Genomic DNA, 19,890 nt, shown 5'->3' on the forward strand with positions numbered 1-19,890 from the left:
AACTCCCCCCCCCCTGAATCTACCATAGTCTATGCACCCCCCCCCCCCCCCCCCCCCCGCCCCCTTACCAACATCCAAATTGATCAGAAACCCAAATGCATATTTTTAAAAACCTCCATTTTCAATTAAATATTATCTCCTGCTGGAAGTCAGTTGCGTGGACTCTCTGTTGGGGATCTAGCACTTGATCCATCGGATGTCACACTATCGGGACTTGCCGGCGGCTATGAAACAAAAGTAATCAAAAACTTCTTTCAGTTTGTTTATAATTTCCTCAGCTGATCCAGGATTCTCCCCCCAACGGACTCTATACTATGAGGCAGTAGTTTTCCCAACTCAAAATCAAATTCCCCAAGAATCCCCCCAAGCCCACTCCATGTACAAAGATCAGTGTTATAGCTAAGACCAATTTTAGTGGTCGGCTCTAAATCCAATTTAGTCCACCAAGGGCGAGTGGTTCAACCTTGCTGGGCAGCACAGTTTATTTTGCTCAGAGTGCTGGGCAAAATAAGTTCTGGGCAGGCCCGTCCAGCACCGCCTACATTGCCCACCGTGGCTACAACACTGATAGAGATCTCTAGAGCGTTGCATTGCATCTATGCAATGCAAAGTTCTTTTATCTAAAGAGCATCCTGCAAACATCTGAGAATGGGAGACTTTGAGGCGCTAGGTGGCAGCAGACTTACCAGGTAAATTTCCATTGTGTACGTAGTTCTGAGCACGTGCACATTACCGAGAACAATGGATTTTACCTGGTAAGTCTGCTGCCGCCAAGCGTCCTGAACGTCTCCCATTGTGTGAGAGCATCTTTAAAAATTAAACTGAGAAAACAAGTCCATTGCACTCGAGGCGGATGGAGAACTTCTATTATTGTATTTCATAAATAATATTGTTTGTCTCAGGTTTGACTTGCCTGTAGGATAGGTGCCTGTCTCTGATCAAAAGCAAACCTCTGTATTGGAAAGGAAAGTAAGATGCAGTTTTATTGACTGAAAATGAGAATTGTGAAAAAGACATGGCAAAGATATCTGGTGTGTAATTTCTCAGGTTTTTTTGTGTTTAAATAAAAAAAGGTCCGGAGCCTTGGAATATTTCTTGAAAGAAATGAATCAGCCGCCAGGGTCTAGATCTGCTTATGCACAAAAAAAAGTACTTAGGGAAAATATTATGTGAGGACAAAGGATGTTTAGTATGAAAGGATGGATTACTGGACCAGAAAAGTAGTAAAGCATTGTTCGATAACAATGCAGGGAAACATGAAGGGGTTGGATTGGAGAGCAAGTTGCTAAATGATGCAACTAACAATGGTTAACTAATAAGGAATTGCAAGATCAAAGCATAGATAAAAGTTAGGATGATTTTAAAAATAGGTATGAGGGACCTGTGGAAAAAAGGGTTTCCTCATGAGATTGGTGGATATGAACCAATAGTTGGAAATTGTTACACACACAAAAATAAATATAAATGTAAATACAGTGCATTATAATCATCAAATGAAGATATTAAATAATATTGTATATTCAAAAGTGCAGATTTCTAGTTGTACCTGTTTTTCATTGTTTTTATCATCTCTGGCATTCTGAACCTCTTCATAGAACTTTCTCCTGTCCCGGGTCTCTGGGTAGTTTTGGGGATACTTAGCGATGTTTTCCATGTACTGCTTGTTCAACTACGGAGAAAGAAAAAACAGGGTGTGACTTTCAGAGAATACTGAACGAAACGTTGAATTGTCAACCACCGATTTCTTTCAGAACCAACACTACTCAAAAGAGATTTACACATGTGCTACTGCTCACCTGGGCCCAATTTCAATAAGCTGTTTTAAAAGCAGAAACTACAGCAGGCTTCATGAAATTGGGAATAAGGTGGGGGGGTTTTTTGTGTGTTTTTTCTCCAGAAAACGATCAGAGCATACTGATCGAAACGTAGAGAAGTAGAAACCAACGGTTCTTTTCAAAACTACCCCAACTCATTAGAGATAGTCATTACATGGTGTTACCGCAAACCTTTCTAAATTGTATTTCCACCATGCAAAGTTTCAAATCCTACTTAGTTACCAGCCAAACTACCATGTCACATGTAAAACTTGTGATTGGTTTTCTGCTCGTTTCTGCTTTAGCAGACAACCGTTAAGTAATATTGATGTTTATGAATGAGCCCTGAGCTTGGCCCAATTTCATAAAGCTTGTAAGCAGAAAAAAAATTCTAAGCACAGAGAGTTATTGCTTTTAACATGCACAGGTAACGAGCCAATGGCTGGCACTCTGCTTAACAGCTTTATGCAATTTGGACCCTGTGTCCGGTGAACTAGACTGCTCATATTGGGCCACTGAACAGCAAACATTTGAATCCAATGAGGTATTGTTTGAAGCTTTGCATGGTGGGGATAAATAGGAATAAACTACAAATACATAGTAAACTTGCGGTTACAACAGTGTGTAAATCTATTTTTTTTTAAATCCTTACCGCCCATTCATGTTCCCATTGTTGGTGGCTATAGTTTGCTTCCTTGGACAAGATCCGACGGAGTATGGCTTGGTTCTCATGCGTTACTCGCAGGATCTCCCGCTGTCGCTTCGTCTTGTTTAGGCTGCGAAGTAACAAGGGCATCAGATTTTACTTATTGGTTCAAATTTGCAGACCCACTTTCATTTGCTCCAAATGATTCTCAATTTATTGCTCTACGCCCATTACTCTTCACCAAGAAAGGTTTTATGCTAGTAATTATTTTGAGTAATTACCAATAGTGTCCACTGCCTTTAAAGGCATTGTACACGTTAGGTAATTGTCAAAGACAAGTGTTCTCACTTGGTGTATCCCATCATAAGCATAAAATAACAAGCATGTGAAAATTTGGGCTCAATCGGGCACCGAAGTTGCGTGAAAATGATGACAGAAAAAACACCATTGTTGGACGAATTTGTGTGCTATCAGATAGGAATAAAAGATTTCTAGCTAGAAGTCTTTTATTTTTTTAGTGAGAAATTACCTCTTTCTCAAAAACTACGTTACTTCAGAGGGAGTCGTTTCCCACAATGTTTTGTACTACCAACAGCTCTCCAATGCTCGTTAATACCAAGTCAGTTTTTAAGTTAATATTTGTTTGTTTTGAGTAATTACCAAACGTGTACCTTCCCTTTAAAACTCGAGGGGTCATTAATCTTTTAATTCAATTCAATTTATTTCCATATAATAATACTCACAATAGTATAAGACACAATCATCAGGACAAAGTTAAACACGACTAATGATAATGACGCTGCATGAGTAAGGTCAACTGTTGTACCTCCCCCCCCCCCCCGACACCTTAAAAGTTCATTACAATGCTTCTTCAAAAATTGCCCAAGTTTGGACCAACCTCTTCTGTTCGTAGTCGTTCGTGTTATCCACTCGTCCTCTTGTCCTCATGATGTTATACATCTTCTCAAGGAGGATGCGGTTATCTCTCTCAATGGTTGCTAGACGTTCTTCCTCTACTTGTAGTTTCTTCAGTTTCAGATGAAGATGCATGTACGTCTGGGGAGGCTTGTTGTCAAGGACCGGCTTGGCTGGGATTAAGAACATGAATTAACAGTTTGGGCATTTGTGTCTACATAGCCCTATCGCTCTTACGGTTTGTGTTTGAGTGACTGACGTGTCCTGTTGTTGTCATTTCGATTATGTAATTTTTATAGTATTTTAGCGAAGGGCGACATTTACGATGGTTAGCCTACTTCTAACTCCCCATCTCCTTGAGAGGGCTAAAACGGTCTCGTATTTGATTAACTACTTTGGGCATGCCTCCACACTTAGGCCTCTACCTACTGAAAAAGCTTGAGGAGTTGGTCTGGTCCTTGATCTGTGCCTCATGGACGAGCAAGGATAATAATCTTGTGAAGCGCGTGCACGATAGAACACTAAATATTAGTTTACGTCTCTGGGGGTCAAGTAAGTTTTTTTTTAAATCTCGATTGTGAGCTCCTCCGCTTTGGTGTTCTCATCAAAAATGTACGTAACAATTTCAAAACAATTAATGTTCAAGTTTGTATACACTAGCAGCAAATTAATTAATGATATCGCAGCTTCTAAGAAGTTTGCCCGTGCCTGATTGAAACATTGTTTTGTTGTACTGTGCTGCACAATGTTGTAATGTTGCACAGTGTGCTGCATGCAATAAACTTACCATTTCGAACTTTCTGTCGATGGCGGTCAAATCGCCTGTCGTCCCATCGTTTCTTCAACAGTTTATTATTAGCCGGTGTGATTGGCTGATACGCACGATGCATCGCGATTGATTTTATGTTTCAGGAAAATTTCAAACTTCTCACAAGATATTTATAATTTACCCCAATAAATTACAGACCCCACATGATTCTTTTATGAATGGTGATTGTTGATATTCGATTGCAACAAATGGAAACGATTTTGCAAACTTGGTGCGCTTTGAAAAATCTTGGCGCGTCAATTCAAACGCGAGCGCTGCTGCGCTGGCCGATACTAGGCGCATAGATTAGAATCTGGGCGTTAATAGCAAAGCGTGGCAGCGCGGACGCAGTTAATACGCGAACGTACTATTTTTTGAAGATCACCACAGCTTTTGGATTGAAGAATATCTTTTGCACACAAAAGGTGACAATGCATGTCGGTTCTACAATCTTGAATAATACCTAGATTTATTTGGAGTCACTGCTACGGTTTCATCGGAAGTAACCCATATCGTAAGTGATTTAAATTAAGAAAGTATGTTTGTTTCAGTAGCCTACAAACATCACTGCTACATTGTCGTTGCGGGACTTACCCAAGACAAATTTACCCCGTTCCCGGCAGAATTTAACCCTCCTATAGTGATTTAATTTATGGATGTCAGACAACTGATTAAACTGTGATGTGGCAGAAAATGAAATGGATAGAAATTAATTATTACCATAAGTAGTGGTCAGATATATGGTAAGACTGATGACTGATGACGAATGTAGCCTACAAATCTTGGTCAGAGCTTCTTTGACCATCTCAATGAAAGTTTGAAATTCTGTCACTTAGGCCAAAAATAAAGATGCAGGATTTGTCCGAGGATCCGAGAGGGAGTGATGCTGATGGGAACGATGGGGCAGCAGACGTCCCTGATCCCTCGACGTTTCAAAGCTTCGGCCGGCGAGCCACGCTAACGGCAGCCCTAGCTGGAAACACATTCAAAAAGGTAAAGATGTTCAAATTGTCGTTAAAAAATTATTTCAAATATAGGTTTTCCCGGCCAATTTTAACAATTTCCACTGACATGACAGAGACAACGACTTTACTTCATATCGAGACCTGGGGTCGATTTCACAAAGATTTAAGATTGATCGTAACTGCAAATCAATCGTAGTTGCTATGAAAATGGTGATGTCACAATACAAATTACTATGGTGATACTGGAAAATTGTCTTGCGATGAATTTTATTGCTTTGTGAAATCGGCCCGATGTCATTGGCCTACCTAAGGAATCTGAACCAAAAAGCCCAAAACAAAAAAAGTAGGTTGCCTGCCGCATGCATGACAAATCTGACAAAAAGTAGGTCCTCATAAAGTACATCTTGAATGCCTTTAAATGAAATATATTTTCTAAAACACTATCTGAATTAAAAAACTGAATCACGTACGTGTGCACGAAAACGAAATCTAATGCAATTAGGCCTAATAGCTAAAAAGAAACACAATGTAATGAGTGGATTTGGAGGAAATGAATTTCAATGTGTTTTCATGAAATTTGATGAATTGTATTGGCCGGGAAAACATTCTATTACAGACTCAGCGTCCATTTTTAGTAACTTTTATATCTGTAAAACCAATTCCTTTTAAATGTGATAGAAGAAATCGAAACATTTTTTATTTTGATCTATCTTTACAGCTTGGAATGAAGGTGAAATTAGCCAATCGTTTTCTCAGCAAGAAGAAAGCAAATGCAGAGTAAGAACAAAACGTCCTTTTAATTTTCATTTCCATTTGTACTTGAAGGTCTATATAGGCCTATATGACCCTGTAAAAACATTGTAAATTGGTTTAGCCTATACAGATTGTAATGCATTGTGAATCCTGCGTAGTCATTTCATCTGAAGTGATTAGAAATATAAACAAATATGTCGACAAATTTAAATCTCGAAATATCGCCTAAGGTAACTTTTGAAGACTTTCACAGGTTTGTTATTTTATGCGTGTGTTGAGATACAGCAAGTGGGAAAACTGGTCTTTGACAATTACCGTTAGTGTCCAGTGTCTTAAACAAAACAGTTTCTTGCTGTTTTCTCAGCAAATAGACACGGAATTCAGCTGAAACTTTCCTACTTTTACTGTATCAAAACATGATAATATAATATTCTGCCTAAAAACAGCATACATACAGCGACAAAAACCAACTGTTTACCCTACATAACTTGGCGAAAGCAATTTTATCAAATCAATGTGTTTCGTATTTCTATTTGCAGTGATTCTTGTGTTAAAAGGGTATTCACGTTTGATGCATCAGCGGTAAGTTGTTGCTGTTGTTTGGGTTTTTGAAATAAATAAAAAGAATATTTGCTCTTCTTTTTACTTGAAGTTCGTTATGAATTCATTAAACATGTAATTTTGATTTTAAAAATGTTACTTTTTCGTTCCTAAAAAAAGAGATCGTTCGAATATTGCATATCCCATGTGGTCTAGTGGTTAGGATTCGTGGTTTTCACCCACGCGGCCCGGGTTCGATTCCCGGCATGGGAAGTCTCAAGTTTTGGCACTAATCTAAAGTTTTTATTAAAATAACTAAAGCAATAAATTGTTACTTTCATAATTGTCGATATGACGTCTGTGAAGCAGAAATATATTGCTTAACATTATTGTTAAGCGGGATACCAGTTACCCTTATAGTGCACTTATGTTATCTTGGCTAGAAGCAAGTGAGATTGTGTTGTGCTTAAATAATTTGTTTAATTAAGCCCAGGTAGCCTAACATTATTGATATGTAGGCCTATTTCATAAACAAAATTGAAAAGTCTTCGCCAAATATTTTCCTGTTTGTTTCTTGCTTCAGCTGAAGAAACGAGGAGCCACAGTAGCAGATCTTTTTGAGAAGGAAGAAAAAGAAGAAGACTATTGTGATATTGTTGACATGGACGATGAAAGGGTGGAGGAGGTCGTCTCAAAGGTAAGCTCCACCCCCACATCAACCCAGTTATAGCTTGCATCCGATCGGGCCCAATTTCGTTGCACATGCATAGGGGGCCTACCATTTGGGGGCTATCGGCTTTTGTGAGTTCTCGGCTAACCAAAAAAGGGAACAATAAAGCAAGCGGTGTTCGATCCGTTAAGATCTCACTTTGAGCATGTCTGTAACAACGAACCCGTGAGCTGCTTTGTTTTAAAGATACTGAATACTATTGATCATTGTCAAAGACCATGTTGTCTCACTTAGTGTATCTCAACATATGTATAAAATAACAAACCTGTGAAAATTTGAGCTCAATTGGTCGTCGAAGTTGCAAAAGAATAATGAAAGAAAAACGCCCTTGTCGCACAAGTTGTGTGCTTTCATGATGCTTGATTTCGAGACCCCAAAATCTAATTCTGATGTCTCGAAATCAAATTCAAATATTTTAGTGAAAAATTTCTTTTGTTCTCAAAAACTACGTTACTTCAGCATGTTTGTAAAGTGAGGAGTTGTTTTAAGTTTGAATAAAAATAGTTTCCTCCGTGGGGAAAAAAATGTCCGAATGGTGTGTGTTTGTTAGTCTTTAATCGTTGATCCGATTTCTTTGTTTGGCAGGGTTTGGTTGGCTGCATGGTGGAGAGCGTCATCTTTCGTTTCTTCATTCTAGCTGTTATCATCGTCAACGCCATCCTCATTGTCTTACAGACAAACGAAGAACTTGTGAGTTAGATTTTCCATTTAATTTAATCTAATTATGTAACAAGAAATGCCGGGGTGGAAAAAAGACAATACTCGTACCCAAATTATTAGCAAAGACCAACTGGATTGTTTTATATGTGTTGTTGAAAGAGTTTGTTAGTCACTAACAAGTTGATTTTAGGTGAGTGCTATTGGTGCTGCATCTCCAATCAATGGCTTTCAAAGCAAAGATGAACTGAGATTTTTCGCAGAGTGTCGTTACTCACTGCAAACTTTACTACCAAAGTGCATCAGTTTGCTGACTTTTGCTGCATTATGACTTTCAAATAAAATATACTGAATAATTTTCAAATATAATACACCCAAACATTAGCCCAAAAAGATCTGAATTATTTTCTAAGTGTCGTCAGAATTTGTTTCTCACTAAAAACTCTCACACACACAAAATGTTTGATGAGCGGCGTCGTTTATAACAATTCACCATTAGTCTATTAATTTCAAAATAAAATTTCAAACTTTGGTTAGGAATTATCAAGTCTCTAAGAGAAATCCTTCCCCTTTTAAAGTCTTTATTGTTCACTACAAATTCTTATAATAAACCAAGAATAATGTTTGATTTCCACACGTGACAGTCGTTGGAATACGCATGGCTGTTTTCCATATTCGACTACATCGTTCTGACCGTCTTCGTGTGGGAACTTCTCCTGAAGTGGTACAACGGTTTCTTCATCTACTGGAGGGTCGGCTGGAACATCTTGGACTTCTTCATCATTCTTACCCTCTTCCTTGGACCGAGTAAGTTGTTGCTAACACGACACTACCTGTAATTGGAATGTAAAAAGCATTGTTATTAAAAGTTCAGACTAAAAAAAAGTAGTACATGGCCTGCGTTTCGACCCTCTCGAAAGGTAAAAGTCACTTAGCCGTCGGACATTGTGACTTTTTGAAAGTTGTCAATTTTAACATAAAGCTAAGAGAAAGTGACATGAAACAGTTGTGTGTTTTTCTTCTTTACCGAAAGTGGGAATATCCAACAACAAAAACTCACATTGTATCTCAGTTTGTTTTGATTTTGAAAAAGTAGCCTATTGACGCAAGTAAAATATTACCGTGCTGAAGTTTTAGGCGCTAATCATAAATGCGCACGCGCTAGGGAGGTGATGGTTTGAATAAAATAAAATAAAATCAATATGGCGGTGAATCAATGGTGGACGATGATTTTCACACTGTGGTTTGACCCGCTCATCATACGACGACAGATGTAAAGTAAACTAAATAGGTCCGTATTAATTTTTTGCCAGATATAGCACCCCCCCCCTCCCCCAATGCCCCTCCATTAACTGTCCTTGCTGTATGCATATAAATGCCTCTAGAAGAATTCCTGCTGTATGGGGGGGATTACCTAACAGTAAACATTTGCATAGTCCAGTAGGTACGCTTAGTCCAGTCATGGTCCAGTAGAGTCCAACACCTTTATCCTGTGGAGATATTCGGCTGGAAGCCATACCATTTTGAAGTATGGTTGACCCATGGAGGAAGGAAATTAGTTACTCCGGTTCTATCTCCATGGGTAATTGGCACACTCATTGGTAAATTTGTCTATATTAAACCAAACAGTGCACTCATTACAGTGTCCATCCATCCATATGGAGGTACCTACCTCCATGATCCACCATACCTCAAAAAGGCTAATATTATAAAGGCAGTGACCAAGGACTTTTCGGTTGCCTCTCTCTTTCATACTGTAACTTTTGGATGGTAACCTGTTTCTGTTAAGCAATACTTGTTTTGTGCTCAGCAAATTTTTGTGCTTATATACAGGCTTATATACAGGTTTATCAATCCCGTAATTGGCGCTTGCGCTGTTGGATGTTGGTTAAAATAATATAAAATAAAGTAAAACATTGGGCCATGATTTTGGTTAAAGCTGTGTAGCTGTTTTTCATTTTTTTTTTTTTTTTTTTTTTTTTTTTGGGGGGGGGAACACTAGGCAACCCAAACCACAATGGGTTAAGCAGATGTACATTTATTTAAAGATGACTGCCTATATGTTATTTCTACTGAGATTTTCTCTTCATGAAAAACCTGCCCTTTCAACCATCTCAGGTTTAGTGTCTTTGTTTTATGAATAAACAAAATACTCCTAAACAGTTGAATTTACTCGTTCTGATAAAAACAATAAGAGAGCATTATTATGCCAACCTAAAAAATCAAATTGTCGCTGCATATACGGCAATGTATTTGCCTTAGAGAGGATGCCAGCTGTTTGCAGATGGAATAGTCATGGTGACTCATCAGAGCTGCATGCTTTCTGCCACACTCAGCCTTCTATGTGCATAGCGTGACGGGCAATTTATAATCTCTCCTCGTTAATAATACTCTAACAGATCCCATGTGGTCTAGTGGTTAGGATTCGTGGTTTTCACCCACGCGGCCCGGGTTCGATTCCCGGCATGGGAAAGAAGATTTTTTGTTGACCATAGTTTTGTAGGACATTGTTTCCATGTTATACCGTGGGCATTACACAATCGACAGAAGACTGAAACTTGTAATTTCTGTTTCCTTTCTTATTTCATTCTCTAGCATTAACTTTTCTTGGAAGCAGTCGCATTTTGAGAATCCTTCGAGTTATTCGCGCGTTCAGGAGTTTGAGAAGGTTAGTGTGGATTACTAATGAATAATTAAGCCTGTGTGCGAATTAGCGGCTACGGCTTTATCGGCATGTCATATGCTGTATATAGTATTAGGAACTTCGTAGCAACACCCTTCGCAACAGCCACTTCGGACACGGCCTTCTTACAAATTGTCTCTGATTTGGCAAGAAAGCCGTTTCAAAACCAAAAACCTAAAGTATTTTCAATGATTGTCATAAGCATTTATGCGTTTACAGAATTACAAAGTTATGGGTTGTACAAAAAAAATGGCTAGAGCGGGACTTTAACCTGCACCACCTTCGGAATAATGTGCGTCAACGAAGTACCGAATGTAAAGTCACCTGAAATTGGTATTTTTTCAAAAACAAGCTTTTGTCACTATTATATGTGTTTTGATGAGTGGAATGTGAATAAACAGTTGACTAAGGTTTTAACAAATCAGTTCTCATGTTATTTACAAATTTAAGAGTAGACCCCGACCCGAGAGGGCGCTGTTCGTGACGTTAATCGAGGCAGACTTTGCCTGTAATGCGTAGAGTAAACACAATTGCAAAGTACATGTACGGACCAAGTCGTGAGTTTGTACGTTTCAAAAAAACAAATTTTGTTTTTTTCCGGCAGTGCCGACCAGGTGTATTGCTGCTGAATGCAGAAAAACACTTTTTGAAATGTACCAACTCACGACTTGGACGTAGGCCTACATGTACTTTGCACGTGTGTTTACTATACGCATTGCAGGCAAAGTCTGCCTCGATTGACGTCACAAAAGGGGTAGGCGGAGTCAGCCCCCCAAACAACTTTATAAATTTTTTAAACATATAAATCGTGACAAACAGATACTAAAAAAATTGTTTTATTGTTCGTAAGCATGTACTCTTATGTTTGAAAGAGAAAAAAATTCTATTTCCAGGTGACTTTAACGAAGTACCAGAAACTTAATGATAGGGCCTATAATGTTTACTTTCTTTTTCATTATGTTGTGTTTGTGTCTCAGTATGGGTACTTGTTTGATACCAATTAATTATACCCTCAGAAAGGATGATTTATTTTTTTATTATTTTTTTAGTATAAATTATTGAGTTTACCCAAGAGAAAGATAGTCTCCGCATAAACAAAAACTTATCAGCATTAATGTTTGAATTTTCATTTGAACTTATTTTATTTTATTTTCCTTGTTATAGCATCAGCGCTTTATCTGGTCTGACAGTTGTCGTACAAACTATTATGCAATCCATCCCCGGTACGTCATGATTCAAAATAAATGTATTTATTAATTTATGATAAAAATAACCACAATATTCCTTAAAGTTATTTCGAATGACATACTTTGAATTAAACAAACCTTTAAAGGCACTGGACACTATTGGTAATTGCCAAAGACAAGTCTTCTCACTTGGTGTATTTCAACATAATGCATACAATAACAAACCTGTGAAAATTTGAGCTCAATTGGTCGTCGAAGTTGCGAGATAATAATGAAAGAAAAAACACCCTTGTCACAGGAAGTTGTGTGCGTTTAGATGGTTGATTTCGAGACCTAAAATTCTAAATCTGAGGTCTCGAAATCAAATTCGTGGAAAACTCACTTCTTTCTCGAAAACATGTAAATTCAGAGGGAGCCGTTTCTCACAATGTTTTATACTATCAACCTCTCCCCATTACTCGTCACCAAGTAAGGTTTTATGCTAATAATTATTTTGAGTAATTACCAATAGTGTCCACTGCCTTTAAGTTCATACAAGTATGTGTATTGATTTTGCTTTTATTCTAGAAATTAATGTGTTGAATGAGTTCGTAAACATGTGGTCACGGATAAAGAATTGTTTTGATTTTAAATATTTTTGATTATTGTGTCTTTAGATATGACTAATATCGCGTTGCTCCTACTTATCATCATGGTTGTACTCAGCGTGGCTGGAGTGGCCCTATTTGGACGCGACTTCCCGGCATACTTTGGCAATTTAGGGGAAGGTAAAGCATGGCATAATTATTTGATGTATAATTTGTATAAATCTTTTTATCTTCTTCATTTTGGAGGTTTTGAGGAAATAAAAAAAAAAAATAAATAAATAAGTAGAACTTGTTCCTACATTGCGTGTTTTGTGCAATTCTTTCCGGATCTGCACAGGACCTTTCCGCACCTTTTCAATAAAGATATTTTATGCATAGGTCTTTACATCAATAAATAGAAAACAGAAATGACATTTTCATTTTGATATATATTTCCCCCAGCAATGTTTACAATGTTTGTTTGCGTGACACAAGATGGATGGATGGGAATGTTCAACCAATTTCAGGTAGGTACACAACAATTTACGTTTTGAATGTCACCCCCCCCCCCCCCAAAAAAAAAAAAAAAAAAAAAAAAAAAAAACGGTAAACTTATGGTTTAAATCCCCTCCAATTTGTTACTTTTAACCAAAGTATTTTGTCAACGCCTTCTCTCTATGAACTGAGTTGACAAAATGAAGCTGCTTAAAAACGAAAATTCAAAATATTTCGTTTCCAAAAACAATGCACGGAATACATCATGCAAACTTGTTTAGTTCAACGGACAAAAAAGCATAACTAATTTTTAAGTTGAACAAGAGTAAATCTTCTATACTAGTCTGTGGGTGTACATGAATTTTGCAAATAATAGATGACTTCTCTGTACCCTTTTGTGTACAGGAATCGCCCAATCATTTTCTGGCTGGTGCTTGTTTCTTCATCGTCTGCATCATAGTTGGTGCCTTCGTCTTTGCTAATCTGGTTGTTGCTGTAGTTGTCACTAATCTGGTAAGTGGTCTTACAAATAAACTGGGAAAAAATTTTACAAAATAATAAAAATTAAGATCATAGGTTGTATCCTTTTTGTCACCCCATTAATAAGCACTGCATATGCAGGACTGGCTGATGATTTGTTTATAATATTTTTGCCAAAAATGATTAAAATGCTTGTACCCCTTGTGATTTTTTTCAATATTTTTGAAAAATAAATTATAAAATTGCTGGACTTACCCATTGTGATTTTTTCAATATTTTTGCCAAAATATTAATTTAAAAAAATGGTGTCTTACCCCTTGTGATTTTTTCAATATTTGCAGAGAATTGATAAAATTGCTGGACTTACCCCATCTGATTTTTTTCAATATTGTTGCCAAAAATTGGAAAAAAATGCTAGACATTACCCTATGTGGTTTTCTCAATATTCTGCAAAAATTTGATATAGATGCTGGACTCACCCCTTGTGATTTTTTTCAATATTTGCCAAAATTTGATAAAAATGCTGGACTTACCCCTTGTGGTTTTTTCAATAGTTGCAAAAAATAATTAAATATGCTGGACATACCCTTTGTGTTTTTTTCAACATTTGCAAAATTTGATAAAAATGTTGGACTTACCCTTATGGTTTTTTCATCATTTTGCCAAAAACTTATAAAAATGCTTGACTTACCCCTTGTGATTTTTTCAATATTTGCCAAAAAAATGATAAAAATGCTGGACTTACCCCTTGTTGTTTTTCACCATTTTGCCAAAAATTTGTAAAAATGCTGGACTCAGTATTTTTGCCCAAATTTGATAAAAATGCTTGACTTACCCCTTGTGTTTTTTCAATATTTGTAAAAAAAAATTATAAATATGCTGGACTTACCCTTTGTGGTTTTTTAAACATTCTGCAAAATTTGATAACAATGTTGGACTTACCCTTGTGGTTTTTTCGCCATTTTGCCAAAATTTGATAAAAATGCTGGACTTACCCCTTGTTATTTTTCAATGTTTTTGCCAGAGTCTGATAATGCTGGACTTACCCATTGTGATTTTTTCAATATTTTTGCCAAAATATTATAAAAGTGCTGGACTTACCCCTTGTGATTTTTTCAACATTGTTGCCAAAAATTGATAAAAATGTTGGACTTACCCTTGTTATTTTTTCAATATTTGCCTAAAATTGATAAAATCGCAAGGGGTTAGTCCAGCATTTTTATAAATTTTTTGCAAAATGGTGAAAAAACCACATGGATTAGTCCAGCATTTTTTTCAAATTTTGCAAAATGTTGAAAAAACCACACAAAATTTATAAAAATGCTGAACTTACCCCTTGTGATTTTTCAGTATTTTTGCCGAAACTGGATAAAAATGCTGGACTTAACCAAATTATTTTTTCAATGTTTGCAAAATAAAAATGCTGGACATCACCCCTTGTGTTTTTTCAGTTTTTTTGCCAAAATTTGATAAAAATGCTGGACTTACCCCTCGTGGTTTTTCACCACTTTGCCAAAAATTGTTTTCAGTATTTTTGCCAAAATATGATAAAATTGCTGGACTTACCCCTAGTGTTTTTTTTTTCAATATTTTTGCCCAAAATTGATAAAAATGCTGGACTTACCCGTAATGGGTTTTCTCAATATTCTACCGAATATTGAAAAAATTGCTTGATTACCCCTTGTGATTTGTTCAGAATTTTTGCCAAAATTTGATATAAATGCTGGACCCCTTGTGTTTTTTTTTTATTTTATATTTTAGCCAAAAATTGATAAAAATGCTGGAGTATCCCCCTTGTGTTTTTTCCCCAACATTTTTGCCAAAAGTTGATAAAAATGCTTGACTTACCCCTTGTGATTTTTTCACCATTTTGCCATAAATGGATAAAAATGCTGCTCTTACCCCTTGTGATTTTTTCACTATTTTGCCATAAAATTTATAAAATACTGCACTTACCCCTTGTTTTTTTTTTCAATATTTGCCAAAAATGTATAGAATTGCTGGACTTACCCCTTATGTTTTTTCCCCGATATTTTGCAAAAAATTGATGAAAATGCTGGACTTACCCCGTGTGTTTTTTTCAATATTTGCCAAAAATGTATAGAATTGCTGGACTTACCCCTTGTGTTTTTTCCCCGATATTTTGCCAAAAATTTATGAAAATGCTGGACTCACCCCTTGTGATTTTTTTTAATATTTATGCCAAAATTTGATTAAAATACTGGACTTACTGATTTTTTCACCATTTTGCCATAAAATTTATAAAATACTGCACTTACCCCTTGTTCTTTTTTTTCAATATTTGCCAAAAATGTATAGAATTGCTGGACTTACCCCTTATGTTTTTTCCCCGATATTTTGCAAAAAATTGATGAAAATGCTGGACTTACCCCGTGTGTTTTTTTCAATATTTTCCCAAAAATGTATAGAATTGCTGGACTTACCACTTTTTTTTCCCGATATTTTGCCAAAGATTTATGAAAATGCTGGACTCACCCTTTTTATTTCTTTATTTTTCTTCTTCAATATTCTGTCACAATTTGATAAAATTGATGGACTTAGGCATACCCCTTGTGATTTTTACAATATTTGCCAACAAAATAACAATAAAATTGCTTGACTTCCCCTTGTGGTTTTCTCAATATTCTTCCCGAGTCCTGTGAAAAAAAAGATCAACTGGCAAAATCAGTCCGGTGGCATTCGAACCCACCGCCTATAGAGCAGATGTCTTACCACTCAACACCACCGAGCTAACCCGATGGCTAGCCCGATGGCTAGAGGCAGTTTGAATCTTATTTGTTAAGCCCATAATGTCTTTGCTTGGTTCCAGGATAAAGCAATCCGAGAAATCAAAGCTGAGAATAAGAAGAGGGAGGACACTCTGTCCACTAAGCCTGTGGAAGAAGACACGGGTAAACCAAACAGTATTTATTATAGATTCCCCACAATGAACAACAGTAAAACAATTAAAGTATATAATATTTCATATTGATTCATAATTGTGTAAGTTAATTTATGAAAATACAAACTGAACATATTCAAAGGGGATACCCCATTCCACTGACATATCATTTTCGTTGAGACCATGATTCTCGAGGGAAATGGGGACAAGGGGTTGTGACTATTAACCACGACTATTGACACATTGCACAACGATAACTCATCTCCGCACAAAAAGTTTAATGTGCGTGAAAAATTTTCACCATTTTGCTTGGGAGTAAAATCCGTACGGTGTTCATTGTTGACTTCAAAAAATGGTGGACATGTGCGTGTAAAAGTGCGTTGAGCATCCGTGAAATTGTTCCATACAACAAAAATCGTTCAAAACAAAATGTTTCGGGTGTAGGAACATCCTAAATGATTAATTTCATAGTTTACTTCAAACCTATTCTTAACATTCAGGTTCATTTCATCCTTTGTTGTTTTGCATCCAATAGAACATCCCGGTCACTTGGAACACGACGTACCTGTTGTCAGTATGGACACCGTCAACAAACTCGGCAACCTTACAGAACAGAAACCACTATTCCTTGGCGTAAGTTGTCAACGAACACTGTCTCTTGTTTAACAAAAACAGCCTTGAAGGAAGTTCGATGTCCCTATAAGGTGCCCCCCCCCCCCTACTGCCGCAAGCATTCGGAACAGGTTGCCTCACATAGTTTGGTGGAGCGATGGTGCCTTAACCCAGAAGTCACAGGCTCAAATCCCGTTCCAGTAATTTGTTTCTTTATTCAACCCGGATTTTCGGCGATATCTCAAAAACGCCCCCTTTGAAAATGAAAATTCATACAGACCATTTAAGTGACAGCCTCATGCCTTTTCATCCATGGATTTTATCAATGCCTCAAGATGACACCCACCCTTCCGTTTTATGTCAGCTGATTTGCTCCTTTTTTATTTGCAAATCTATTTTATTCCAGGATTTCTCCAACATTACACCAGAGAAGTTCCAGAACTACATCATCGTCTTGCTGGCTCTGGAGGAAAACCTCGTGGAGTACAAGAGAATACGTGACGATCTGGATCAGGTAAAAAAAAATACTTTCATAAAATGCAAGAGGAATCATGTCACGAAATACTGAGAAAAAAACGTTTAATTCTTTGTGATATTCAACAGCTACATTCACCTGCGCTGTCGGGCTCAGGATAATTCTAAAAAGCCTTTTAAATACCCACCCGTTCGGTCAGGTGAGAATTGCGGTAGCACTTTGTGTACATTTCTGGTTCTGAAAAGAACCGATGGTAGACAACTTAACGTTTCGATCTATGCTCTGAACGTCTTCGTTTAAAGAGCATGGTGACCGAGTTGTCAATCCCCTGTTCATTTCAGAACTAACGCTATGCTCCAAAAAGTTTTACACAATGCGCTACCGCAAACTTCACCTGGGGGGGGGGGCTTCCTTATCAATCATATAGTCATATCAATCTACTTTACAGATTTTACACGCGCATGCAGCCATGCCTAAAATAATTGTAGACTCGGCGGTAAGGACTTGGAAGCCGAATTAAAGCTACAGAACAATTTATAATGAGTTTACTTGTTTTTTTATTAACAAGAGAGTCTCCTTGCGTTGTTGTTATAGATTTATGAGTTGATTGGTTCGATTAACGAAGACGAGGGAGATGGTGGAGAGGGTGTGCCCACGGAACGGTCCAATATCTCCTCATCTCCTCTTGATGTTAGAGAGTTTGGGGTAAGTAGGCTAGAGGTGGGACATGGAGCCGGTGATGTCACAATACAAATCACAATGACAATAGTAACAACTCATGAACACAGTCCTTCGGTTGTCAAAAAAGACCAGTATTCTCACTCGGTGTATCCCAAAATGCATAAAATAGTAACACGCCTGTGAAAATTTGGACTCAATTATTGGTCATCAAAGTTGAAATAGAATAATGAAGGAAAAAACACCCTTGCGCAGTGTACGTGTGCTTTCAGATGCCAAATAACAGGCTTCAGGCCTGAAGTCTTTTAATATTTGAGTGAGGTATACCTCTGTCTCAAAAACTAGGTTATACTAGTTCAGAGGGAGCCGTTTCTCACAATGATGTTTTGTACTATCAACAGCTCTCCGTTGCTCGCAAAGTTTTTATGCTAACAGTTATGTTGTAAGTGTCCAGTGCGTCATTTCAGATATCCGTCAAAGACAATTTCTGATATCATTATTTTTAAGTCCAGACAAAAAGTTAAAAACGTACAATACTTTCGATTGTTCAAACTATTAGATGTTTTCTATCTTTGCATGCCTCTTTTGTTCCCTCAGCGTAAGGGTGACATCTTGTCCAACCTGATGGAGTTGGATAAACACAAACTCGGTGGCTCTTCTTTAAAACCAGACGCTAGCTACCGCCAATACATCAAGGAATCAGCTCGACTCATTGATCAAATGAAGCAAGCCAAACATCAAGACCATCCCGTCCAAGCGTCCGATGTACAGGGGACGAGTCAAGGCAAAAAGTAAAACAGTTATCTTGTTATTTTAATTCATTATAGACAATAACCATTATGCATATGATTTGACGTCATTTAAGCAGGGCGCCCCGGCTGCAATTTGTTTTCATGCACTTTAGATTTGCCATCCTTCAAAACGTTCCTAATGGATTCCCATTTTTGAATCGATTTGTAATTGTATTTATAGACTTTTAATTGTGTTGTTGTTCATGTAGTTCTGCTGCTGGCAGCGATATGACTAAATGACTTCGTTTTTAAATAAACACTTGGGTGAATTTTGAAGAAGAAAAAACTCACCCATTAAAAAATGCTACGACACACAGTGGGCCAGAATGGGATGAAAGTGCGCCAAAAATAAAAATCATTAAGTTTTGTGCAGGAAGATTCACATACTTAGCTTTTCCGACCCGTAGAATCCAATGGTGATAATTAGATCGGAGTATGACGTCAGCAAAATACCGATTTTTGATTGGTCCTGATGTAATGGACTGTTTATCGCGGTAAAATTGTGACTAATTGCTTGCATCTGTGAATAATTCTAAGCAACCACGACAAGAGTTTTCAATGTTTGATGCATCATCAACAGAACTAACAACTTCAAATAATCGCTTTCTTGGTAAAGACGCCATTGTGCACTGTGGTACAGCTGACAGATACATTTAAAGACAGCTAGCGGCAGTATCCCACATCACAACATATGAGACACCAAGTACATTGAAATTTCCACTGCGCAATCAGACATGTATCATATTGCACCTTTCCGGCGAGGGCAGCCTTGCTCGGGTGTCGTGTTTCTCAGTGGAGCGCGCCATATGTAATACCCAGAAAAGGGGCGAAAACGTACAGTGATCGCTTCAGAAAAACTGCTCTAAAATCGTGTATCGCAGGTTGTCGCAGCTAAATTTGGTACCAAAATGATGCAAACAAGTTGCTCTATTAGAAATGAGTAGAATTTAGGCAGCAATCGACGGCAATCTTTAGTTTCCGTATTGCTGAACACAGAAAACGTAAATTTCATGTCAATGTTGACACAATTGTCAGTATTTATTCATAGAAAACTTCAACAAAAATAAAAACTGATTTAATTTCCATCAAATATGAACCCTAAACTAGGGCCAAGTGAAAGTTTAGCTCCGTAACTCAATGCAAGGTGTCTAATTTTGCTTTATGAAGTATTCTGCAACTATTTTCATTTTATG

At 37.3% G+C, this 19,890-nt stretch overlaps 2 protein-coding genes and 2 non-coding genes across 4 annotated transcripts; 3 read left to right on the forward strand and 1 right to left on the reverse strand.

The window, feature by feature from the left end:
* Positions 1–149: 149 nt before the first annotated feature.
* On the reverse strand, positions 150–4,265 carry LOC117290138. The gene is made up of 5 exons (XM_033771393.1): positions 4,163–4,265; positions 3,359–3,548; positions 2,467–2,590; positions 1,547–1,669; positions 150–224 (listed from the first exon to the last, which is right to left on the reverse strand). The coding sequence occupies exons 1-5, from the start codon at positions 4,263–4,265 to the stop codon at positions 150–152; spliced, it is 615 nt and encodes a 204-aa protein (XP_033627284.1).
* A 767-nt stretch (positions 4,266–5,032) lies between these two features.
* Positions 5,033–18,701, forward strand: LOC117290139 (cation channel sperm-associated protein 4-like). Its single transcript, XM_033771394.1, has 16 exons — positions 5,033–5,176; positions 5,867–5,925; positions 6,441–6,483; positions 7,025–7,138; positions 7,757–7,861; positions 8,473–8,635; positions 10,424–10,496; positions 11,676–11,734; positions 12,355–12,465; positions 12,727–12,791; positions 13,165–13,272; positions 16,070–16,151; positions 16,677–16,774; positions 17,160–17,267; positions 17,823–17,933; positions 18,504–18,701. Exons 1-16 carry the CDS (start codon positions 5,033–5,035, stop codon positions 18,699–18,701), a joined length of 1,641 nt encoding a protein of 546 aa, XP_033627285.1.
* On the forward strand, positions 6,643–6,714 carry Trnae-uuc. The gene has a single exon. It is a non-coding gene; the product is annotated as a tRNA-Glu (tRNA).
* Positions 10,229–10,300, forward strand: Trnae-uuc. The gene has a single exon. It is a non-coding gene; the product is annotated as a tRNA-Glu (tRNA).
* Positions 18,702–19,890: the final 1,189 nt, after the last annotated feature.

The sequence above is a fragment of the Asterias rubens genome, chromosome 5, assembly GCF_902459465.1.
Source record: "Asterias rubens chromosome 5, eAstRub1.3, whole genome shotgun sequence".
Classification (NCBI taxonomy): domain Eukaryota; kingdom Metazoa; phylum Echinodermata; class Asteroidea; order Forcipulatida; family Asteriidae; genus Asterias; species Asterias rubens.

Bases quoted from the DNA above. Each gene is read 5' to 3' on its own strand.
- LOC117290139 (XM_033771394.1), top strand. From the start codon at position 5,033: ATGCAGGATTTGTCCGAGGATCCGAGAGGGAGTGATGCTGATGGGAAC. The intron at 7,862-8,472 runs GTGAGTTAGATT...CACACGTGACAG, and splicing joins TACAGACAAACGAAGAACTT to TCGTTGGAATACGCATGGCT. The intron at 10,497-11,675 runs GTTAGTGTGGAT...TCCTTGTTATAG, and splicing joins GCGTTCAGGAGTTTGAGAAG to CATCAGCGCTTTATCTGGTC.
- LOC117290138 (XM_033771393.1), bottom strand. From the start codon at position 4,265: ATGCATCGTGCGTATCAGCCAATCACACCGGCTAATAATAAACTGTTG. The intron at 3,549-4,162 runs GTAAGTTTATTG...TCTTAATCCCAG, and splicing joins TCGACAGAAAGTTCGAAATG to CCAAGCCGGTCCTTGACAAC. The intron at 2,591-3,358 runs GTTGGTCCAAAC...GTTACTTCGCAG, and splicing joins AACGACTACGAACAGAAGAG to CCTAAACAAGACGAAGCGAC.